A 26,109-nucleotide genomic window follows, 5' to 3' on the forward strand; every position below is an offset into this window, starting at 1 on the left:
TTTATATATTCGTATTATTATAAGTATGTATTATTTCCAATTTTTTCAATGATTTTACGTTCGTTCCGTTTCGCTGCCAACGTTGCCACATGCTTGCCCCCAAAGTGGCCACCTTTCGTGGGGAGCCCTGCGTATCCAATGCAGCGCCAAAAGCAAAACAGTCGCAACTTTGACTTGTTGACGGTTGGTTCTCCTCGGGATTCTGGGGCTGCGTCGAATTCCAGATCGTTTGGCGCGAGTGCGAAACATTTCAAAAGTTGCCCCTTTGCGTGAGACGTGCCCCCGAAATGTTGGACTCACAGGACCAAGGCGGCCCGGGCCCCTGAAAACCAAAACCAAAAAAAAGAAAGAATTTAAATAGTTATAAAAAAAAATACACAATTAAATGATAGCACAAGTAATTTGGGCATAGGCCGGCCAAATCAACCAGAAACGGAGTGCAGAATGCCCATGAAGAAGGTGACGGTGAAGGAGTACGATTCGCAGGATGAGGCCAGCACCGAGCTGCTGGAGAAGCTCAAGCACCTCGACCGCCGTGTGGATGCCGCCGAGGGCGGTGGCGTGGCCAAGGGATCTGCCGGCGGACGAAGGAGCACCGCCTGCTGGCAGTCGATGAAGTGGAAGTCGGCGCTCAATCACATCGGACTGCTCGTCTCCCTGTCCATTTACTGCGGCGTGGGCGGATTGGTAAGCGATGTGGTGGCGGGATGGGATGGTGGGGGCGCCGTGTGTGCCCAGTTCGGTGCCCACCAGACCCGAACATAACTAGGCAAATATTTAATTATTTTCAATATGTTTTTATTTATTTATTTTTGTTTTTTCCCTCGTCTACCACCAACCCCCTCACTTTGGCTCGCCTTTTGCGGCTGCCGCGAACATGCAAAATGATTTGTGTTGTTGGGCCAAAAGCCGAAAAATGGCTAGCGTTCAAATTGTTTGGAGCAAGAAAGAAATGCAAAACACACATAAATACAGTGACCAATCGAGCTGGGGAATTAACTGGGCCTAAAAGAAATATTTAAAATCCTTCCAATGCCAACAAATTTAAAAAGCCAATCAAATATAAAACATTGGACCCATAAATGCTGTCACATTTAATTAAATGTTAAATCTTAAATTATGAATCCAACGATCGCACACTGTACCAAATGCGATTAAAAACAATAACCCAAACAGAGCGCAAATTTATTGCAGTGGGAAATAGTAAAAATTAGACCAAAATTAAGTCATAAAACTATTTTGTACATTTAAGTGCCCCGCCTCCCCTAATTGCCACTGCACACATATCGCCACATATCCAGACGCCCAAATCTGTCTGGCTGGCGGAGCAGGAGGCAGTGCATCATGTGGACCACGTCCAGGCCTTCTTGGCCTTGTCTAAACATTTACATTTTCGCCAATGACGTCGTGGTTTCAGCTCTTGGCCAAGTTATAGATACATATATACTAGTACATATATGTATGTGTATTTGGAACTGATGCCGTCAGTTGTCCACGACTGCAAACTACTACTTACTGGCTGCAGTTAATCCGCGGAGCAGTAGCTGGAGTCAGCCAGGAGTCCTAATTGCTGTGTCCCACGACTTGACATATGGCCAAGTGTCGTGCCGGTTGGGTATTTGTTATATTGCCTCTCAATTTCCGCGGACTACAACAATTGGCCACTGCGAAACGGATACGAGGGTGTGGGTGATGGGCCAAATGAGCCAAGCGACTGAATGTCGAAGCTTATCGAGAATGTCTGATATATATAGAGGATATACGATGGAGGTAGCCATCACTATATAGCATCTAAAGCAGGCTACTTGTGCTTAAGTAGGCGCAGATTAGTTGATTTCTATGGAATCTAGCTAAAGATGTTAAGTTATTTATCATTAATTTGACTTGAGCTGGCGAACTTAAACTAAATGTTGTTAGCAAATTGACTCTATTTTAATGTACTTCCATCGACGGACCGCCTTGGCAACTAATGATGATTCATGGCGCCTTGAGTTGCTCGATATTTTCCTCTCGGCCACATCGAATGGGAAATCGCAGAGCATTATCTTGGCCCAATCAACACCTCGCTGATATATCGGGCGATTTGCGCAGATTTCTGGCAACTAGAGCCGTGCATTAATCAGGCAACACATTCGCATTCATATGGATTGTCGAGGAATCCCCACCCCATTCCACGCCCTAGCCGAATTTTCCGACGAACGGATCGGGACGGGACCCTTCAATCTCTTGGCCACACACCACATGTTGGCCAATTATGCGCACTTCTCACTTAAATGGCTCATCAAACTTATTTCGAATTCAAATTCACATGGTGAATGGCATTTGTTTTATGTTCCGATTTCCCGAGGCCTCAGTCGCTTGATCTTTTTCTTCATCCTCATAAACTGAATGCATTTGAGCTGTTGAAATACAAATTATATGAGTAAATGGCAATTTACAAATCATAATCGTTCTTAAATTAGGTGCCACGTGGCATACAAAATATTGGCAACTTTTGGTTTGCAATTTCGCATCCACTTACTTAACCCTTTAAACGGAAATGAATCCTGCGACGTGAGCGGAAGTGTCCACATCAGCATATCACATGTCATTCAAGTTTTCGCACAGTTTTTCCTCTATGTTTTCCCATGCCGGAAATCAGTTTCGGTCACTTGACCAGCGACAAAAACTTTTGAACCCCATCGCGTTTTCTTCGATATTGGTTTTAACAAAAGTTTAAGAAGTTAACAAAATATAAATAACTTTAAAATATGATCTTTGGATTTTGGGTAAAAGTATACAGTTTTGTGTTTATTAATAGCGTCTTTGTTAGTTTTAATAAGTTATAAGTATCTAAAGCTTACTAAATTCACAAATTAAATAATACAATTTTTAAGATACTGATATGTTTGTTTTTTAAACATTTAAACAATATTTCGATGGCGTCATCCTTTTGGTTGTCTCCATTTTCCGGAGATGAGCCACTTTAAAGTGAAATCACTTTTTGGGTGGCACAAGTCCATAAAGTTTTAATTGCTTTTGTTGACGAGCTGGCCATGAAGCAATTGACATTTATCTATTTAATGCGTTCGCTTCCTTTTTTCCCCACGACAGCAAGTTTATTTATTAATTAAGCCAAATTCCCAGGGGATCGAGGGGAGTGGGTCTCGAATTACCAGCAAACAGCCTCCCTTTCACATATGGCTAAAAAAAAAGGAGAAAAACTCGTGGGATGAGTGGCCATAAATCATTTTAATTAGCATTTTGTAGCATACTTCAAGGCGTCGTCGATTCCCTGCACGTATGTGTGAGCTTTCTCCCTTTATCTGTGTGTGTCTCTGTGTCCTTGTGTGCGTGTGTGAAAAATTTCACTTTGTCAAAAGTTGTCCGGCGGAAAAAGTTAGAGGCCGAGTGAATTAAGTTGCTGGCCAAAACAACAAAACGGCCAATTAGACTCAAGTCAACCCAACCCATTTTCCCACTTTCTCCCCTTTCTGTCCATGGGACATTGGACAGCTAAGGTCAAGTTATTAGCAACTGTCAGCAATAATTATTTTGACTTAAGGGAATATGTAACAATAATAAAAAGGAAACAGAAAAAATGAAAAGATATTGGGCAAAATTAACTGAGTTTAGTAAATATTCTCATCATTTCAATTATTCTTTTAAAGTTACAATATAAATTATTTAAGCTATTTAATCTGGAATTTTTTGTGTAATCTTTTTAGTATTTGGCTTTAGGACAACTATTTGCTTGACCCCTGCTGTCTTGTCTTATATGTGGATTGTCTCATGTGTTTGCTGGTGTTATCTGATTAACTGACCCATCCAAGCCTGCCCAGAAATGATTTTTCATATCGAGGCCAATTTGCTTCTTGGCCCTGAACGCAGGCCAAAACAGCAAAAGGCAAAGCCAAAAGTCAGGAACTAGGCACGGCTCAATAGACGCTTTTCCGCATTTCCAACGCGGATGTTTGCAGCAGGAAAAGCAAAGACGTTGTTCACACATGAACACGAATATATTTAAAGACTTACAATTTTGGGCTCCGTTCATATCTTATGTAAATGAATCGAGAGCGATAAATTATATTTAGGATTTTGTTATCTAAGGCGACATGGGTGCATTGCTCAAAAACATGTGCACACTACATGAGTCAGTCACTTGAGATCGTTCCCCGCCTCCTAAAATAGTCCCTTAGCGGGAGACCACAGATAAGGTCCTCGCCGCTCAAGATAGGCAGATGTGCCCGAGCGTGGGACCTCGATAAGGCGGGGACTATTTACTTAGGCCTCTGCGTAGGCCATTTACTTTAAGATGCGATTCTCATGTCACCTAGTTAAACCGAAGATATTTCCAAATAAAATCAGTTTCTTACAAAAACTCAACGAGTAAAGTCTTCTTATTTGGGATTTTACATTTGGTCAATCGAGCCTTTAATCGACTCTGCAGTTTCCCCCTACCAAAGGTAAGGAACTCAGAGAAAGGCCAGCTCCTTTAAGCATCTTACAGCTAAAGGTAGCAAAAATAAGTGACTCTTGTTTCCCCCTACCAAAGGTAAGGAACAGAGTATAAATATAAAAAGCAAAAAGATACAAAAGAATCTTTTATGTTTTAAAACAAGCACCTTATAGTCTATAGCTAAAGGTTGCTTTGTGTACCATTATAAATTGTGGTAAGGCGTGCTTGAGGCCATACATCAGCAATTGTGAAATTAAAAAGTGCCTGAAAACAGTGCCTTATAAATGCTCTAATAGCATTAAATCAGCTCATAAATAGAGTGCAGTGTATATGCCATAAGAGCATAAATTAAATAAAAAGTGCCTGAAAACAGTGCCTTATAAATGCTCTAATAGCATTAAATCAGCTCATAAATAGAGTGCAGTGTATATGCCAAAAGAGCATAAATGCCGAAATAAATGGCTAAAAAAAAAAAAAATCTGACTGGACTACAAAAATAATAAAACGTGCCAAATAAAAAAAAAATCATCTTTAAACATCGACGGAGCCTTAAAGAAGAGAAGGAAGTCAAATTCAAAGGAGCCTCTACCAGCAGCAGAAGCAGCAACAACAGCAGCAGCAGAAGCAGCAACAGCAGTAGCAACAGCAGCAACAACAGCAGCAACAGCAGCAGCAACAACAACGACATCAGCTAAGTCAAAACAAGAATTTTCTGTTTATCCAAACACACATATATATATAAATACATATAAAATACATATACACGTACTATATATATTAAGAAATTACAAAAAATTTTCAAAATGATGTCAGAAAAGACTATTCAATTCCTTAAGAAGCAGTCCGAAATTATTTTGGAAATTAGAAAGTTGGAAGTAAAACCAACATTAACAGATGAAGAAATTCTAAAATTAAATGAGCTTCAAAAATGTTTCATTGCTAATCATAGCAATTTGTTAAAGATCGGCGTTGTCGATCATGAATATTTTAACACGAAGCAGTATGATTTAATAATGATGGTGTTAGAAAAAATTAAAAATAAAAATGAAAAAATTAAGGGCGAGTCGGTAGAAAACACTTTCCCTAAATCAAACACTGTCCCTAAATCAAACCCTCCCCCTACATTAAACCTTGAAATGTGTGGTCACCCTGAAAAAGAGGGTATAGCACAAAACAACGCTCTAAAAGTAGAGCAGGCATTTCGAAATAATGTTGGCCAATTTCGAGTATATCTAGAAGATACGTCTAAACTAATAGACAGTAGTCCAGATTTCCTTAAAATAAGGAAAAATAAAATTGAATTTTTATGGCATAAAATAGATAACCTGATTGAACAGGTGAATAGTCATTTTGATAGCTCGCTATTCGAAGAAGAAATTAGCGAACTTGAATTTGACAAACAAAATATTCTTACAGCCATTAATAGTCGACTCAGTGGCACAATAAATAAAGCTGAAATGTCGACGGTTGTTAAGGCGGAGGAGTTACCAACCCTGCCTAAAATACAGATTCCCACTTTCTTTGGTGATTCCAAAGAATGGGATCTTTTTAATGAACTCTTTACAGAGCTCATACATGTGAGAGAGGATCTCAGTCCTTCTCTCAAATTTAATTATCTAAAGTCAGCATTAAAAGGAGAAGCCAGAAATGTGGTTACTCATTTACTGCTCGGCTCTGGAGAAAATTATGAAGCCACTTGGGAGTTTTTGACCAAGCGATATGAGAATAAAAGAAACATATTCTCAGATCATATGAATAGGCTTATGGATATGCCAAATTTAAATTTAGAATCCAATAAGCAAATAAAGACATTTATTGACACGATTAACGAGTCAATTTATATTATAAAATTAAAGGCACAATTACCAGAAGATGTGGATGCAATTTTCGCTCACATAATTCTTCGGAAATTCAATAAAGAATCACTCAATTTATATGAAAGCCATGTTAAAAAGACAAAAGAAATACAGGCACTTTCTGATGTCATGGACTTTTTAGAGCAAAGGCTCAATTCTATATCATCATTCTCACAGGAAGTAAAACCTGTAAAGAAAATGATTAATAATAACAAGAATAAAAATTATAGTGACAATTGTGCATATTGCAAACTACCAGGGCATTATTTAATTCAATGCCATAAATTTAAAATAATGAATCCAGCAGAACGGTCTGACTGGGTAAGAAAAAATGGGATTTGCCTAAGATGTCTGAGGCATCCGTTTGGTAAAAAATGTATAAGCGAGCAGCTTTGTTCGACTTGTCGTAAACCTCACCACACGTTACTTCACTTTGCAGGTCATAATCCAGAAAAAGTGAATACGTGTAGAACAACAGGTCAAGCCTTGTTGGCCACGGCCTTGATTCAAGTAAAGTCGAGGTATGGAGGCTTTGAACAATTAAGAGCATTGATTGATAGTGGCTCTCAAAGCACAATTATTTCAGAAGAGTCTGCACAGATTCTAAAATTGAAAAAATTTCGGTCTCATACTGAAATAAGTGGAGTATCTTCCACAGGAACGTGCATCTCCAAGCACAAAGCGGTTATTTCGATAAGAAATTCTCCGAAAAATTTAGAAATTGAAGCAATTATTCTCCCAAAACTTATGAAGGCACTTCCAGTCAACACGATTAATGTTGATCAGAAAAAATGGAAGAACTTTAAATTAGCCGACCCCGATTTTAATAAACCGGGTCGCATTGATCTAATCATTGGAGCAGACGTATATACTCACATTCTGCAAAATGGAGTTATAAAAATAGACGGTCTCCTTGGGCAAAAAACTGATTTCGGGTGGATAGTTTCTGGATGTAAAAAATCCAAAGGAAAAGAAACCATTGTAGCCACAACAATAGAAATAAAAGAGTTAGATCGCTACTGGGAAGTGGAAGAAGAAGAAAAAGATGATATCGAGTCTGAAATCTGTGAAAATAAATTTATCAAAACGACAAAAAAAGATTCAGATGGGCGATACATTGTGTCAATTCCATTCAAGGAGGATGTCACCTTAGGAGATTCAAAGAAACAAGCGATAGCTCGTTACATGAATCTGGAGAAAAAACTAAAAAGAAATGAAAAACTTAAGGTTGACTACACTAAATTCATGAATGAATACATGGATTTAGGACACATGATTGAAGTGAGTGATGAAGGCAAATATTTTTTACCGCACCAGGCAGTGATTAGAGATTCAAGCCTTACGACCAAATTGAGAGTAGTTTTTGATGCTTCAGCAAAAACTACGAATAACAAAAGTTTGAACGACATAATGTGGGTTGGGCCACGAGTTCAAAAAGATATTTTTGACATTATTATTAAATGGAGAAAATGGGAATTTGTTGTTTCGGCAGACATTGAAAAGATGTACCGACAAATTAAAATAGATAATAATGATCAAAAATATCAATATATTTTATGGAGAAATTCTCCAAAAGAAAAAATTAAAACATATAAATTAACCACAGTCACTTACGGAACTGCATCTGCACCATATTTGGCTACCAGGGTTCTGGTAGATATTGCAGATAAATGTAAAAACCAAGTTATTAGTGCAATAATTAGGAATGATTTCTATATGGATGACCTAATGACTGGAGCTGATTCGGTAGAAGAAGCTAATAAATTAATAACATTAATTCTCCATGAATTGCAGAAAGTTGGATTCAACTTAAGGAAATGGATTTCCAACAATTCCAAAATATTAACCACTGTGGAGGACACAGGGGACAATAAGGTTCTCAATATTATCGAAAATGAATGTGTTAAAACTTTAGGACTAAAATGGGAACCTCAAAATGATTTATTTAAGTTCAGCGTAAATTGTAATGATGAATCAAAAAATATAAATAAGCGCGTGGTGTTATCAACGCTAGCAAAAATATTTGATCCGTTAGGATGGTTGGCACCAGTCACGGTTTCAGGAAAACTTTTTATTCAAAAACTTTGGATAAATAAAAGTGAATGGGATCAGGAATTATCCATAGAAGATAAAAATTATTGGGAAAAATATAAAGAAAATTTATTATTGTTAGAGAATATTCGAATCCCAAGATGGATTAATTCAAACAGTTCTTCAGTCATTCAGATTCACGGATTTGCGGACGCCTCCGAAAAAGCATATGCTGCAGTAGTCTATGCTAAAGTAGGACCTCATGTTAATATAATAGCTAGCAAAAGTAGAGTCAACCCTATAAAAAATAGGAAGACAATTCCCAAACTCGAGCTGTGTGCAGCTCACCTGCTTAGTGAATTAATCCAAAGACTAAAAGGATCAATTGACAATATAATGGAGATCTATGCTTGGAGTGATTCCACGATTACCTTAGCATGGATTAACAGTGGTCAAAGTAAGATCAAATTTATAAAAAGAAGAACGGATGACATTCGGAAATTAAAAAATACTGAATGGAATCATGTTAAGTCAGAGGATAATCCAGCAGATTTAGCATCCAGGGGAGTGGATTCTAACCAGTTGATCAACTGTGATTTTTGGTGGAAAGGTCCGAAATGGCTAGCAGACCCAAAAGAACTTTGGCCTCGGCAGCAGTCTGTAGAAGAACCTGTCTTAATAAATACGGTATTAAATGACAAAATAGATGATCCTATTTACGAATTAATAGAAAGGTATTCCAGTATAGAAAAACTTATACGTATAATAGCATACATAAATAGATTCGTGCAGATGAAAACAAGAAATAAAGCCTATTCATCAATTATTTCAGTAAAGGAGATAAGAATAGCGGAAACAGTTGTTATTAAGAAACAACAAGAATACCAGTTTAGGCAAGAGATAAAGTGCCTTAAAATCAAAAAGGAAATCAAGACAAATAATAAAATATTGTCATTGAATCCATTTTTGGACAAGGATGGGGTTCTAAGAGTTGGAGGAAGATTGCAAAATTCCAATGCAGAATTTAATGTTAAACATCCAATCATTTTAGAAAAATGCCACCTAACAAGCTTATTAATAAAAAATGCTCATAAGGAAACATTGCATGGAGGGATAAACCTAATGCGAAACTATATCCAAAGAAAGTATTGGATTTTCGGGTTGAAAAATTCGTTGAAAAAGTATTTAAGAGAATGTGTAACGTGTGCAAGATATAAACAAAATACAGCTCAGCAAATAATGGGTAACTTGCCAAAATATAGAGTGACGATGACATTCCCGTTTCTTAATACTGGAATAGATTACGCAGGTCCTTATTATGTTAAATGTTCAAAAAATCGTGGCCAAAAAACATTTAAAGGATACGTTGCTGTATTCGTTTGCATGGCCACCAAAGCCATACACTTAGAAATGGTAAGCGATCTAACTTCAGACGCATTTTTAGCAGCACTCAGAAGATTTATTGCTAGACGGGGAAAATGTTCCAATATCTATTCAGACAACGGAACAAATTTTGTAGGAGCTGCAAGAAAATTAGATCAAGAGTTATTTAATGCAATACAAGAAAATATAACGATTGCAGCGCAGCTTGAAAAGGACAGGATTGATTGGCATTTTATTCCCCCGGCAGGACCTCACTTCGGAGGTATTTGGGAAGCTGGAGTTAAGTCAATGAAATACCATTTAAAGCGTATAATCGGCGACACTATTTTGACTTACGAAGAAATGTCAACTCTTTTATGTCAAATAGAAGCATGCTTAAATTCAAGGCCATTATACACTATAGTTAGTGAGAAGGACCAACAAGAAGTTTTAACACCAGGTCATTTTTTAATTGGAAGACCACCTTTAGAAATAGTCGAACCAATGGAAGATGAAAAAATCGGAAATTTGGATAGGTGGAGACTTATCCAAAAAATGAAGAAAGATTTCTGGGTTAAGTGGAAAAGTGAATATTTGCATACGCTCCAGCAAAGGAATAAATGGAAAAAGGAAATTCCTAATATAGAAGAAGGGCAAATAGTTTTATTAAAGGATGAGAATTGTCATCCTGCAAGATGGCCTTTAGGAAAGGTGGAAAAGGTGCATAAGGGGAATGATGATAAGGTCCGAGTGGCTAAAGTAAAGATGCAGGAAGGATATATCACTAGACCCATTACTAAAATTTGTCCCTTGGAAGGAATAAAGTCTGTTGACAAAAATGAGGCTGACCAAGAGCCAAAAAGACGAACTAGAGCGACATCGGGAATGTCCAAGATCGGAATCATTATGGCAATGTTGTTGTTTGTGTTAAGTTGTCAAGTTTCTAGCGCATTACCTAAAGATATAACACCAAGATATTCTATAGACAAAATAAATAAAACCTCAGCAATATATCTAGACCCGCTAGGAGATGTTGAGATTGTGAGTACTTCTTGGAATTTGGTTATCTATTATAAAATGGATCCATATTTTAAAATGTTAACAAAGGGTAATGCGCTTATACAAAGTATGAGGAAAGTTTGCGAAAGACTTCATAGCTTTGAAGAGCAATGTAGTCTAGTCTTAGATGATATGCAAAGGAAGTTGGCCCTGGAATTCAGCGAATGATAATGCATGTGAGATTCAGCCTCTAAAGCCAGATAAAGCGGCGAACTGCATCTATAAAACAGTAGTCGACTCTAAAAGTTACTGGGTAGAGTTAGAAAAGAAAAGTAGTTGGTTGTTTAAGGTTCCTGCGAATTCAAAAGTCCGTCTGCAATGTACTGGCTCTCAAATTGAATTGTTTGATTTGCCTCAGCAAGGAGTTTTAAGCATTGCGCCATATTGCACGGCAAGAACCGACGATAAAATTCTAGTTGCCCACCATAACATTCAGTCCGAAAGTGAAGAATTATTATCAACACCTTATATAGGAGAAGTTAGTGAAGTGCCGAAGATTATTTGGGATCCGCTGAAACTATCAATATTAAATCATACTGAGGAATTTGAACGATTGAATAATGAAATTAAATTTATGAAAGAGAACCATCAAAAATTGAAAGATTTACATTTCCATCATATTTCCGGACATGCTGGATTAATTATTGCTTTAATACTAATGATAGTATTAATAATATATTTCATACGGAAATGTGCTGTGCAACAAAGAATGCAAGCAATAACCTTTGCAGGTCCGTTGCCAGTACTATAAATATCAATAGTAAATAAACAATAAAATAATATAACAAATAAAAATATACAGTCCACTATATCGTTGTTTAATAGAAAATGTACTTCTACATAGAAAAAGCAAAATGTTTAAAATAAGTTAATTGAGTACAAATTGTTGAATTAAAAATAATATAAACCATAATTGTAATCCAATAAAATTAAAAGCCAGAAAAACTAGGCCCATTGAAATCTTAGTTGCAAAATAAATGAACATATATCAAATAAATACAGTCCACTGCTGTTATAAATGCAACTAATATACTAATGTACATCTCAGCTTTGCTGGCCCTTTGGCAGAATGTTCACACATGAACACGAATATATTTAAAGACTTACAATTTTGGGCTCCGTTCATATCTTATGTAAATGAATCGAGAGCGATAAATTATATTTAGGATTTTGTTATCTAAGGCGACATGGGTGCATTGCTCAAAAACATGTGCACACTACATGAGTCAGTCACTTGAGATCGTTCCCCGCCTCCTAAAATAGTCCCTTAGCGGGAGACCACAGATAAGGTCCTCGCCGCTCAAGATAGGCAGATGTGCCCGAGCGTGGGACCTCGATAAGGCGGGGACTATTTACTTAGGCCTCTGCGTAGGCCATTTACTTTAAGATGCGATTCTCATGTCACCTAGTTAAACCGAAGATATTTCCAAATAAAATCAGTTTCTTACAAAAACTCAACGAGTAAAGTCTTCTTATTTGGGATTTTACAGACGTAGACGAGCGAAAGGACAAAAGCGCGGCGAGGAAAATTCATTTCGTGGAACGCTGGAAAATCACGTCAGGTTCACATTAGCAGCATATTTTGACAAATTTTCTTGGCCAGCCATCAGGCTCAAAGGTTAGACAAGCGAAAACAAGCGATGTTACAAAAGATAGTTAGTCTGTCGGCTTTTCATTATATATATTTTGTGGCTATGTATAATTAAATATATATATTTGGTGACTGCTACATAAATTGAGTTATTTGCTTTGTGCACTCTGACCACAAGTGTTGAAATACCTAGAGTCCATTTGATTTGGTTTGCTAATGCTAAAACCTACCTTCTTGCAAATTCCAATCATGTACGCTCGATTTGCGCAACCCGAAACTTTTGCCTAAATTACAAAAGGATGACAATCCTGGCAATTCGCTGCCAGATGGGCGTGTAAATAAACAAAGTATGTTCGAAGTGTTTAAGTGTATTAAGCGAAAGTCCCTCATCCTTGCCACGCATGTGGCATACAAAGCGGCATTTGCGCAATTTGCAACCGAAAACGGGAACACAGATCAGATCAGTTGGAAATCGCCAGTCATAGTCATATCCATCGTATCGAATCGAATCGAATCGTTCATTTTCGAGGGCGCAAAAGTGGAAAGCCATCGGCAATTTAACACGCAAGAATGAGCCGGCCCCCTTTGGTTTTACATGTGTCAAGTGGCACGAGATACAAATTATTTTTGGCCAGCGGCCAGGAAAATGAATACAAACTGAATGAAAGTATGCACATCAAGTGGATGGGTGGGTGTTTGCTGCGAGTTGGAGAGCCGTAAAATTATTAACAAATTATGCGGCGACAGGCAGGTGACAAGTATGGGACAGATTTATGCGTCGAGTCGCCAAGTGTGAAATGAATTTATATCCAAAAAATCGAGAGTTGCTCCTCCGTCGCGTGTGCCATCCAAAAATACGATATAAATATGCATCGAATTGAGTCATTTGGGGAAACTCGTTAACTTGCACACACTCAAAGCGACTGTGTACACAGATCATATATGAGTATAGATATATAGTGGATGCACAGACGATCCAGGTCACCGAAGTGCATGGGGCAGTTAGCCCCGATCCGCTGGAAGCTGAAAGCTGAAAGCTGGATCCATCAATCAATCGTTAATGTCCCAGCCAGTTGGTTCATCGCATTTATCAGTTTTTACTTTTAATTGTTTGTATACACGATGCGATTTATTATTTATATATCCCTGGGCCGCCATATAAATCTGGCCCAAAATTGGCGAATTTATGTACTTTAAAAGTGCGAGAAATGGATATGACACGAATTTTTTTTTTTCAGCGAAAGTTATTTGCAAACTTTTTGGTAAATAAGCGTTTGCAGATTTATATAGTTATAATATAAGTTCCCTTTTCGATCCTATGAATAACTATTCCTTTGCTGGAATAAACGAAATGATTTCTCCAAGAAATTGTAAACTTTTTTTTTTTTTTTTGCCAGTCATTTTCAATTTTCCGTCGCCAAGGAAATTCCATTGCATTTTCCGCCAGACGGACACTATTTACATTTTGCACAGTATTTATTTGCCATTTAAATGTTCGTGCTTTTCATCCAGATTTTTTAAACTCATCCCACACACAGTTTTTTTTTTTATTTTTTTTTCGATTGGAGAGACGTCACTGTTTGTGGGCGGGGCACATCGCACACGCCCCTTGACAATAGCAACAATTAAAACACCCCCACCCCCCCTACCATCACTATCACTTTCATTTTTCCGCATTGTTTGCTTGTTCGCATCGTTCTCACCTTGTTTTCTTATTTTCTTTTTTTTTTCTTGCGGCGCACGAGGCGTATGAGTAATATGCGTATGCGTGATTTTTTGTATGCTACCATGTAGCATATTCCACATATCCCCCCCTCTTGTTTCGGTTTCTATCTTTAAGCGTGAAGCAAATAAATTTGAAGAATTCTTTGTTTGCATCGGACTTTTTCTCGATTTCGTTCTCGTTCGCGCTTCCAGCTCGCGGAAATAAATTGAAAATCATTTGTAAACTATTTGCAGAATCGCTGTATAATTATGATGATGATTGTTGGCCGTATGTCTGCCAAAACAAACTGGCCATTGAAAATGTGCTGGCATTAATAATTTATACAATTTATTAGCGCAAATTAAAATAATAAACTAGCGCTGCCGTCGATTTGATTTATTTATTTGCTTAGCATAATGCTTCGTTCGTTGCTCGAAAATAACGAATTTGTGGTGTGAAATTTAAATTGGCAACAAGGAAAAAAAAGAAAAACAAAAATCAACATGGAAAGAACCAAACAATTTTATGTGGAGTTGGCATGTCAAGGTTGGTTGTTCTTGCTCTTCGCAAAGTCTTGTTATTTTCACTTTTTTTTTTTGTATTCTGCGGTTTTTGTAGGTGAGTGTAAGTGGGTGGAAGTGGCTTATAACAAAACGTTCGACGCCGAATTAGCATAATTGAAACGGAGTTGTGGCAAGTACTTCAGTTAACGGAAAGGAAAACATGTAACCATTTGCATAGAGACTGAATCAATGCTCTTTTGTATGTAAAATGTAATTTTATATCAGTAACACTTAAGTTTTAAATCACAATTTATTTAAATGCATGCATTTATAATGCCTAAATGCGATCTATAAATGGAAATACAACATTTTTATTAGCAAGAATCGATGGGCATGTGATCGAATCCAGATGCTCATTATGATTTCTAGCATATGATAGCTTCTACTAGAAGACAGCTAAATGAGCAACTGACTTTGATCTCTGCTCTATGGGTACTTTGGCAAGTCTAATATCTCTATATATTTATTCCATCAATTTCTGTGAATTAATTTGTTTATGTGCTGCTAAAGGAATATTGTTTATTGGCCCTGGCATAAGAGAAACTAACTTCGCATACACTTTCACCGTCATTCGCACCAATTACCAGCAGTTAAGAGCCATGCCAGCAAGAGGAGCCAACACACAGGAGTTGTTGGCCAAAAAACAGGCGAACTAGAACTCGGTCAACTTTTTAGTCCCGGCCATTGTGGCGCCTTGCGTGCTGCACCAAAATCACTGCTAAGCCAAAATCCAAGCCAACCTCAGCCCCATTAACCCACCTCCAGCTCCACCAGTTCCTCCAGCTCCACCAGTTCCTCCAGCTCCAACTCCTCAACTTTCAACTGGGCCAATTTGCCCCTACCTTCACTTGAACATTGACGCGGCTTTGATTGTTTTACTTCCTTTCCCGCAGGTCGACAGTCGACATAATCTTAGACATCAGGCAGCACGCGATTCCGAGTCGAAGCAACTCAATTTTGAACGGAAAACGCAGAGGAAGAAGCAGATGCTTAAAAGGTTTGCCCAGGGTATCAACAGGGCATGCTGGGCTGACTAAAACTTAGCAGAAGATCATTGATGTTCCTGCTGCTAAGTTAGATTCTCCAACTTATGTACAACTTGATGCTATTTATAAATAATTAACTTAATGGGTATCTTATAGTTGATATGTGCTGATATTCCACTTCCGCGGCAAAGTTGCGTGCAACATTTTTGCATGTCGAAATGGCGTTGATTGATGGTGACTTTCTGTGTGTGGCCGCGAGTGTGCGCTAAATGCACATAATGCGCATACGCAGCGTGTGCCGGCGTTTGGGCCAAAGTTTGCCGCGACTCAGCATATTTTCCGCCTTGGCAAGAAGCTGAAAAAAAAAGAAGAGAAGTGAGCGACAGGCGGCAAACAATAAAAACACTTACGCACTCACCAGCAAGTAAATAGATGTATGTAATACTTTGCTGAACTTTGACAAGCGGCAAAATGCATTAAAGTTTAACTTATTGAAAAGGGGGGCGGGGTTGGGGTGCCGAGTTATGAAAGTTACACAAGTCGATTATGTAAATTGCCAGCGAAGTTCAGACAATGTTAGTAGGTCTTGGACTTAAGGCGCCTTGGCTGCGGATTTATGTGTAACTTTCTTAAGTTAAATTACATTTTTTGACAGCATTTACTTGCACATTTTGCTAGATTGTTTATAAAATAACAAGCCCATATGATTTACATATGCATGTGGTAACTTAAATAGCAGACTCTTTTGGCCAACTTATTATGGCCAGCAAAGCTATCAGTTTCATGGCTTGAAATGATGCCATCGCTTGCAAATTGAAAGTAAATAAAATAGAATAGAATAAAATGAAATGAAATAAAGTGAAATATGCGCGAGTGAAAGCCACAAATCATCGTGGCCAAGCCAAGAACAGCAATCTCATTAGCCAACAAATTCATCCGGCAGCTGGCCACAACACAGTGTCAATCAAAAGTCAGCGCCCATCGCCCCCCTTTTTCCCCATGGACAGTTGCCAAAAAGAAAAATAAAATACTGATGCCATAATACTACCAGCTCATAATTAGAAAATTAAAAAACTATCATTCTTGGCTGTCCACGAAATTTGCCTAACACTTCATTATGTTCGAACAATCATTATGTGTGTTTTTATTTCTTGTTTCGCTCATTAAGACACTTGAGAAGCTATGATCTCGAAATATTTATTAGAGATGAGACTGAGTCCAGGGATTTGTCCAATTTGGCCAGTTCAAATTCATGACTCATTATATATGCCTGATTCCGAAAATGGGTATATAACAATTTTAAACACTGCATATTTAGGGCGCAACTACAACTTTCTTGTTATTTCCACGAATCTCTCTTATTGGCACACGCAAAGTTGCTAGAGAGGAGCATGGATTAACGCTATTTCTAAGCTTTCAAATATTATTTATAAACTTTATTATAAATTATATTATCTTATATATATTGTATTTTATTTGTATGCAACGTTTTTATACGTAAAGGTAGACAAGCAATATATATTGTGTGGCAAGCTCTGCGATACTATCGCATACTATCGTAAGTGGCATCCATCGCCAGCCTCCGCCTCCACACCCTTCCCCTTCCCCCTACCCCTGCCCCTACCCCTACCCCACCATCCCCTTGTAATGCCCTTCCATGTGGCACGCAATCCGAAGACCTCCATTCCGATCCCACGTTCGTAATCTTTCTGCTGCCATGTTTGGCTTACTCGCACTCGCAATCGCGGACGCGGAGCGGTAAAAAACGCACAAATCAAAGGCGGAACTTACATGAAGCAAAACTGGCAGTCAGGTGGGCGGGGGCACGTGTGTTTGGAGTGTATAAAATGTATATATATGTATATGGATATTAGCTCCAACAGCTGATTTGTTGTTGTGCCATGCAAATGGCACCCAGCTCTGCGATTTCCTCTTTTTTTTTTGGTGGCTTTTCAACTTCTCCATTGGCTTGTCACGTGCTGATGGACACGCAAAAAGGGTGGGTCATTCTGAGGGGGAGCGGAGGGGTCAAAGGTTGAGTTGACTGTGCCTCCACTCACGTCGCATTTGCTATGATTTGTTGTACCCAAAAGCAGCGCACAGAGCTTAAAGTCGGCTTTAGATTGAGTCAAGTGATTTGGTGGATTGCTTTTTACTTGGAAATATTCCAGTAATTGAAAACTAACTAATTAGATTCGAAACTGAATATGCTATTTGCCAAAAGAGATCATCATCTCTAACTACTTAACAAGTAATTGCAGTTGTTATCCATCCATCCATTCCTGCTGACCATTCCTGCTGATTTCCAATTCCTCTGATGATTTCCCATTTCATTCGGTTCGTTTGGATGGCAAATCAAGTGCTCATCCTGGCCATGTGGCTGAATGGGTCTAGAGTCTAGACCCGATGATAGCGATGGCAATCTCTGGTAGCTACCACCATGCCCAGCCCATGGATGAGCTTCGTCCGCTGGCGATGGCCGATGTGGGTCAGGCGATGGCATTAGCATAAAACGAACATCCAAACCGGCGCTCCAGGAATCAGGAATGGCACTTACCCGCCGCCTTTTTGCCGGCCATTGCCATTGTGTCCGGAATTGGTTAATTAACCGCAGGTGGGGCACAGTCCACAGTCCACAGTCCGGCATTATCATTCCTTTTGGACTTTAATTCGATTTCAGTCTGCTGTTTTTGTTTTTTTATCTTTTTTTTTTTATTTTATATTTCTGTGCTGCTCGGCCTTGGCCATAATAATTACGCATAAATATGTCAAGTGGGCCAGGGTGCGAATGGAGCACGGAGTGGGCCAAGCGGCGGGTGGTCCTCGTCGGGCTGCTGTGCCGTTAGCAATAAAAAGCCATAAACGTTTATACATTTACCATTATAATTGGGCCTTCTGCCGTTGTGTGTGTGTGTCAACTATACTATGCGGATGGGGATTTGCCTGGAAGTGTTTTTGCGTGGAATCCAACTGTTACAAGTGCCGCCGTGCTGTGATTCTGCTGCTCAGCTAAGAATTTATTACGCTTCAGTTGAGGATAAGTTGATTATTGTAAAATAATAGTCACACCATGCAGAATGATTTATTAAAGTGAGTGAAGCAAAACACACTCACTTCTATTCAGTTTTATGAGTTTAAAAGGTCTTCAAGGATTTGCAACCCTATGAAGCAAGGTTCCCCTGAGATTTGTATCTCATAAATACTTAATTTGACATTATATACACCCTTTTAAGTCCTAATCCTTCACTCAGTTACTAACCGAAAGTGTGGATGCCCCAGTTTTTGGCACTGCCATCAAATCGCCTAACAAGTTCGATCGTTAAAATCTTACAATAGATCTTCGCGTTAAGAGCCCTCAGGCCATTCGGTTTTATTGCGACGAGCGCGGCGCACTCAATAAATAATCAAAACTTAATGGACTGACAGCGATTTATGCGTGCAACAACAAGTTTTGTGGAAATTATGTCTAATTTGGTATCAAATCATAAACTCATAAAATCAACAAGACGCCCGCGGTTTTAAACGCGAACGACAGCAGCGGCGCGGAAAATGTGGGAAAATGTTTTCCCTTTTCCCATAAACAAAGAAGTTTCTTTTTTTTTTAACATTATTTAAGGTTGCTGCGAAATCAAAAGCTCAAGAAGCGCGCCCAGCAGACGCCGCTGTCCGTTTTTCGCATTTTCCACATTTTCCGCCTTTGCCACATTTTCCGCATTTTCCACATTTTCACAACGCTTCCGTTTTGGCAGGACTGGCCGAGAGACTTTCCTAGCTTGGGTCAGGGTCCTGGGAGCAACTGGCGGTCATTGCCGCCCATGAAACTAATTTTCAATAAATAATACCAATTTATATTTATTATGCATTCGCTCGCAATAATGTGCGCTTCTGGTAAATAATCATAAATACGCAAGGTTAAGATTTATTGTTATTTTTTGCGTAGTGCGTTGAGTGAACCCGTCTACATTTCGTTTATTTGGGCAATTCACACTTTGTTGCTGTTGATTTTGAGGCATAAATCTTGGGCCATTGTGATATTGGGCTTTTAAACAAAGGGTATGTAAGTTCAGTGATACTAACTGAATGATATGATTTATATAAGACCTATAAGAACTGAAATATATGGTTACATATTTCTGATAATACATATGAATATGATGATGATATGATATTATGATACAATATTCATATGAAGATATATGAATATCTTGCTCTATTTCTACAATTTCAACTCATATATGCTATATATATACTCAGTTATGATATATATATGACTTTTATAACTCAAATAAAGTCTAAATTATTATTTCCTATATCTATCTATATATCTAACCCCTGCTCAACCGAAAGTTCAGCCTTGATAGATCCCGAAACATGACCCTCGTATGCCAAAGTTGCTTATAGTCAATCCTGCGCCCCTCTAGTGAATCCTTCAGAGGATGGTGTGTTGAATCAATCCGTGACCTTGTGCCGAACTGGAGCTGCCGTCCAGTCTACGGATTGTTTACTGACCGTAGCCCACTTTTCGGGGCGCTCGCGGCGGAAATGAATTATCGCCCGCTAAATGGGCGCGCACATCATTATTGCCATACTTATGGCAGCCGAGCAACATTTTATATGGGTTTCTTCTTCCTAGGTTTTGTTCTTTTTTTTTTTCCATTTTTGTTATTTGTAAATGAAGAGAAATCGCAGTGGACATTAAAAAAAAAAACAAAAAGGGGAGGAGCTGTAAAAGCGGGGATTACGAAACTGGTTCCGGTCTCTGGGCTTTTGTTTGTCAATCTGGATTAGCTGGGCTGCCAGCTTTACTTCTATATTAACTGCCACTCCCGAAAAGTCCGGAATAACGCTGAAAGAAAATATAGTTACATAAATATTACAGAAATATATATGAACATCTTTACAGATAGCTTAAATCGTATCTATATAGCTTACATGATATCTATAGATGGATTAAGTAGTTTACAGATATATAGATTTCTTTATAACCCAAGTAAATACTAAACCAATGAATATAACCAAGCATATACAATATCATTTATTTGTTAATTATTTAATCTAGGAATTTTTAGAATTTTTCTGTTGTGTATACCATGAAGTCCAGTTCAGGTGGTCATTTTGGAGCACTCCATTATTTCCATATGTCGTGCGTTAATTGCGGCACATGTATGATGATGGCTGGGATGGTCAGGGGTTTCAGGATCTGGAGTTGGGAATTGGGTATGGGGCATGGGGCATGGGGCATGGGGCTTGGGGCTTGGGGATTCCCCACTCTGGCTCCGCTCCTTGTGATTTATGGTGTGCAAAGTGGGGTGACAAAGTGACAAGTGCCATAAGCCGGTCACGGCGAAGAGTTGTGGGCAGGAAGTCACTTTGCGAAACAGTGATTTTACGAGCAAAACGGGTGGAAAGAGTCACTTGTCATAAATTTGGATTGGGGCTTAACCCAATTGTATGGTTTGTAGAGCACTTTTCTAGTTTGAACTTACCACACGCATATTTACAAAGTATAATGTAATAGCAATAGTTACTTACTTACTTATAACATATAAAAAGCTGTAGTTAAAACAAATACTTATATACGCATATTTCAATCTGTAGATACATTTTAAGGTACCCGCATATTTGAATCTGTAGATACATTTTAAGGTACCCGCATATTCCAACCTGCAGATACATGTTAAGGTACCCGCATATTTCAATCTGTAGATACATTTTAAGGTAACCGCATATCTTAATCTGTAGATACATTTTAAGGTACCCGCATATTCCAACCTGCAGATACATTTCAAGGTACCCGCATATCTTAATCTGTAGATACATCTTAAAGTACCAACACCAGCCACCGTTTTTGCTGCCCGGAGTGCAGCTCACCCTGCCACAAACCTTCACTTATCATAACTCAGGGGAACCCCCTGTTTTCCGAGTGGTCAGGCAGCAGATGGGGCAGGGCCCAGGATAACCCCATGTCCAATAATAATTATAATTTATGCGCCGGCACAGAAATAAACACAGACGCAAACTTTCAGCTGTTCGTCTGTCTGCGGATGTAGCGAACCAAATTACAGATCTGTATCCCTGCTCCTGCCCCAAGTATATCTATCTATCTATCTGTGTGTATATGTATGAGATGGCTCCATTGGAGGTTGGACAACTTGTCGCCTTTAAATTGGTCAGGGAGCTGGTCGAGGGATTGATTTCGGTGGACGGGAATTAATTAACCAAGTGCAGAAATGTGCAACTGGGCAACCAATTCAATTAATCAAAATGGAGACGTGCGTGGAATGCAAAGCATTTGGCAACTCTGTCAAAGTCATGGAAAGTGATGGAAACACTTTGAGTCACTCAAGGCTGCCCATATATCTTTCTTACCCCATTTTCTTTTCAGTGTGTGTGTGTGAGCCGAAGAAAAATTGTCTGACACATTTAAATTGAATTTCCAAATTCATTTGGTTTCTCTGTCTTTTCTTTTTTTTTGCAAACATTTCGCTGGCTGGCTGCTTCGCCTTTCGATTTGCTGTTAAAAATAAAACTCGAAATCAATTTGTACAAACTATTTTTATATCGAAAACAACATACTACAAGTTAAACAAATTTCCAGCGATGATGTGCGAGAAATTGAATGAAGATTGGATTCTGTTGTATTTACGTTTTCTTTCCATCACTTAAGAACATCAAACAATAGCATTTCGAATTCCGCTGAATGGGCATTTTTTCATCTTCCTCTTTGGCTCATTAAAAATAATCGTTAGGTTATTGTTCATCATTATTATTAGTCGTGGGGGCGAAGGTCACGGGGGAAAGTTCAACATTAAGCGGAATTCGAATGCGTTTGTATTGGATGCTGGGAAAATACCCATTCTGCATTCCCCAAATAAATCTTATTTATTTAGTTTATTTTTAAAATATGTAATTGCTAACTTTTCACACATTTCCTTCAGATATTTCGCCATTTAGAACGTCCTGCGGAAGTGGAGCGCCTTTCGCATCTGAAGGATATTGTGAAAACGCACAGAGAGCGCTTTCTGCACACCATACTGAACAACACCGAAGTGCACAATCTCGACGAGCTGTTGTCCTTCGAGCTGGCCAAATATGAAGCGGTTGGAACCCCTATGGGAAACCCCAAGCTAACCACTGATTAACACCATTTAACAAAACCCATTTTGCAGGCCGTTCAACAGGCGGCTGAGGGAGGGCTACTCATTGTGGCCGACAAAGACTTTCCAGAGCCCTACGAGCGATGGAGCATCCTGCAAGCTGTGTTCTTCTCATCGACTGTGTTAACCACCATAGGTGAGCGATGCATCCTAAATTATTAATAAATTATTTAAAATAACAAACAAGGTCCACCAAAGTGTGGAAGTTACGGTGTTATGGAGCTATGGTGTCAACTTGGCTGAAAATGTTCATATATCGAAAAGAATACAAAGGGTGTTTTTCTCATAACTTATCTAAAAATGGTCATAAAAGTACAAGAGTGACTTTTTTGTGCAGCTAATTACCTCTACTAACCATCCCTATCACTATTTGACGGATTTTGAAAAATGAATTTTTGGGTCGATTTTTGCATTTTCGGTAAGGGGTAACATCATCAAAATATGCGAAAAATGGCAAAAAATTAAAAATCCAAATTTTAAATACAGTTTGATTAGAATTTTGAATACGAACTCAACAAGGTATGGCAATCCATATTTGGATTATTATTTCCAAAATTGTAGCCAAAAAACCAAATATTTTATTCCTTTAAATCTGGAAAACGACTTTTGGGCAAAAATACGATTTATACAAAGTGTGTTTTTATCATAACTTATACAAAAATGGTCAAAAAAGTACAAGAGTGACTTTTTTGTGCAGCTAATTACCAGTACTAACTATCCCTATCACTTTTTGACGGATTTTGAAAAATTAATTTTTGGTTCGATTTTTGCATTTTCGATAAGGGGTAACATCATCAAAATTTGCAAAAAATGGCCCAAAAATAGAATTTAAATTTTTGAACACATTTTGATTGGAAATTTAATTACGAGCACAACGAGGTATGACATTTTATTTTCAGGCTATTATTTTTAAAGTTGTGGCAAAAAAACTGATTATTTGATGTACAAAATTCGGCTTTTGCCAAAAACTTCATATTTACAAACGGAATTTTCGTCATATCTTCGCTGAAAATTGTCATTTAGATAAAAGAATAACTGTTTTGAGCAGCTAATTACCTCTACTAACTATCCCTATCACTTTTTGAAGGATGTCGAAAAATCAATTTTTGGGTCGATTTTTGCATTTTCGGTAAGGGGTAACATCATCAAAATTTGCGAAAAATGGCAAAAAATTAGAAATCCAAATTTTAAATGCAGTTTGATTAGAATTTTTAATACGAACTCAACGAGGTATGACAATCCATTTTTTGACCTTTATTTCCAATGTTTTGACAAAAAAACTAAATATTTTCTGTAAGCCTGATTAAATTAATGAATTACTTTTATAATTCAAATATTTCAGGCTATGGCAATATTGTGCCAGTGACGACCGGTGGTCGGGTGTTTTGCATTTGCTTCGCCCTCATCGGCATCCCGTTCACCCTCACCGTGATTGCCGATTGGGGTCGACTGTTTGCTACCGCAGTCTCTGTGTTTGGCAAACACATGCCCAGTAAGTAACTGAAACATATTAAAAAAGCTACTGAAAATTACAGGTATATGTAGGTAGCAATTCCCAAATTAAAGTGATAATTAAATGGTAATATACAATAATAACATAGGAATAAAAACAGAAGCGTACACAGTGCGTATGAGCGATAATTATGCGGCTGCATTGAAAAGCATTACGCATACGCACCGTTGACTTTTGAGCATATTTCATTTGTGCAATTATTGCAATGATGCGTGAAGACGCTGCAGCTGAATGAATACTTTATTAATCATATAAATGCATATGTTATTATATCAACCCACTAGCCAAACCAAAGTTTACCAACTTTATTGGCAAAACCTGGTTCTATGCCATTTTGGCCGTCGGCTTTCTGGGCGTTTACTTGGCCGCTGGAGCTGGTCTTCTCCTGCTCTGGGAAGATGATTGGACATTCTTCGATGGCTTCTACTTTTGTTTCATCACCATGACAACCATCGGATTCGGTGATTTGGTGCCAAGTAGGTTGTAGGAGCACTTAAGTGTGTATTTACTTAATTTTGCCATACTCTTCAGAGAAACCTAACTACATGCTACTGTGCACATTGTATATTCTCATTGGCCTGGCCTTGACATCGACCATCATTGAGCTGGTGCGCAGGCAATATGCCACCAGTTGGGCCAAGCTGCAGGTGGGTTCTACAAGTATGCACTATTTTCTTTGTATTACTTACCAAATTTAACCCTTTTCCAGGAGCTATCTGGTCCCATGGCGGAGACTCTACGTCGCTTGGGCGAAACAGCGGGCACGGGCCTGGATTACACAGCCCTGCAGAAGGTGCTTACGGTATGATTCCCATCAAATAAACACAATCATACGATACTAAATGAAGGTGTACCACCAGGTGTCCATGCCCAAATGGAATAGCAAGAAGAACGAGCACAGTCCCGATATTGCGGCCCTGGAAGCCATCACGAATGCCATTTTGAAGGAGGTGAAGGAGGCGCAGAACAACAAGCCGAAGGTCCTGCAGATCGTCATCTACGAGTCCTCCGTTTAGGATTATGCAAATATTAACCAAAAATCGGGGGAAAGAAACCAGACAGCGAGAGAGAGAGAGCTTCCAACGATGAAAAGTGCTGCATAGTTTTGGGCGAGCGGGCAGAAATGCAAAGAAAATATATATCAAGCGAAATATCAATTGTAGTTAGGCTGCCGATCGTCAACCACATGTTACAGTGGACACTGGCTACTGTAGCACTGCCAGACTTCCATAAGTTAGTGTCCGTACTTATAGCTATTATATAGTCAAATGTCTAGGCAATAATATTGCTCATACGTACACACACACACACTCACACATGCAAAGCACGGCAGGTGATTTAATATCTATAGTAATAGAAAATCTTTTTTTTTTTGAGTAATTCTAACCGTATGAGGTAGCTTAGGTTATTGGTAATCTTAATCGTAACTCTTGTCCATACCATGCATAAATGTCATCTTAAAAATAAACCAAGAAAAAGACTTCAACAATCTGCAAGCGTTTTTAACCCAAGAGATATGTACATATTTTCAAAAGGGTGATTTTTCAAGTGATTTATCAAGTGATTTTTCAAGTGATTTTTCAAGTAATTTTTCAAGTGGTCTTTCAAGTGATTTTTTAAGTAATTTATCAAGTGATTTTTCCCTTTGATCATTCATTTTCCTGCTCGAAAGCTTTGAAGCTCAGTTCTCGTGACGAATGGAACTTTCACCGGGAGGAGCTTAGAGAAGACCTGAGTTCCGATTCACATGATCCAATTCCACAGAGAACCACCCCAATTCCATACGGCAGTTATTTACTCGAGCACTGTGAGAAAATGCGTGCTAAGATCGTGAAAAATTCGCAGTGT

At 38.5% G+C, this 26,109-nt stretch overlaps 1 protein-coding gene across 1 annotated transcript; it reads left to right on the top strand.

The window, feature by feature from the left end:
* On the top strand, positions 1 to 25,750 carry LOC6725680 (TWiK family of potassium channels protein 7). The gene is made up of 8 exons (XM_002106648.4): positions 1 to 687; positions 22,530 to 22,691; positions 22,761 to 22,884; positions 24,091 to 24,240; positions 24,546 to 24,737; positions 24,793 to 24,908; positions 24,971 to 25,063; positions 25,122 to 25,750. Exons 1-8 carry the CDS (start codon positions 445 to 447, stop codon positions 25,275 to 25,277), a joined length of 1,236 nt encoding a protein of 411 aa, XP_002106684.1. The 5' UTR covers positions 1 to 444; the 3' UTR covers positions 25,278 to 25,750.
* The last annotated feature ends 359 nt before the right edge of the window (positions 25,751 to 26,109 follow it).

This window comes from Drosophila simulans, chromosome X (assembly GCF_016746395.2).
Source record: "Drosophila simulans strain w501 chromosome X, Prin_Dsim_3.1, whole genome shotgun sequence".
Classification (NCBI taxonomy): Eukaryota; Metazoa; Arthropoda; class Insecta; order Diptera; family Drosophilidae; genus Drosophila; species Drosophila simulans.

What these genes read in the sequence shown, in the direction of transcription:
- LOC6725680 (XM_002106648.4), top strand. Translation starts at nt 445, where the DNA reads ATGCCCATGAAGAAGGTGACGGTGAAGGAGTACGATTCGCAGGATGAG. An exon ending in GACTGTGTTAACCACCATAG is followed by an intron (nt 22,885 to 24,090) that starts GTGAGCGATGCA and finishes CAAATATTTCAG; the next exon opens with GCTATGGCAATATTGTGCCA. An exon ending in CCCTGCAGAAGGTGCTTACG is followed by an intron (nt 25,064 to 25,121) that starts GTATGATTCCCA and finishes GTGTACCACCAG; the next exon opens with GTGTCCATGCCCAAATGGAA.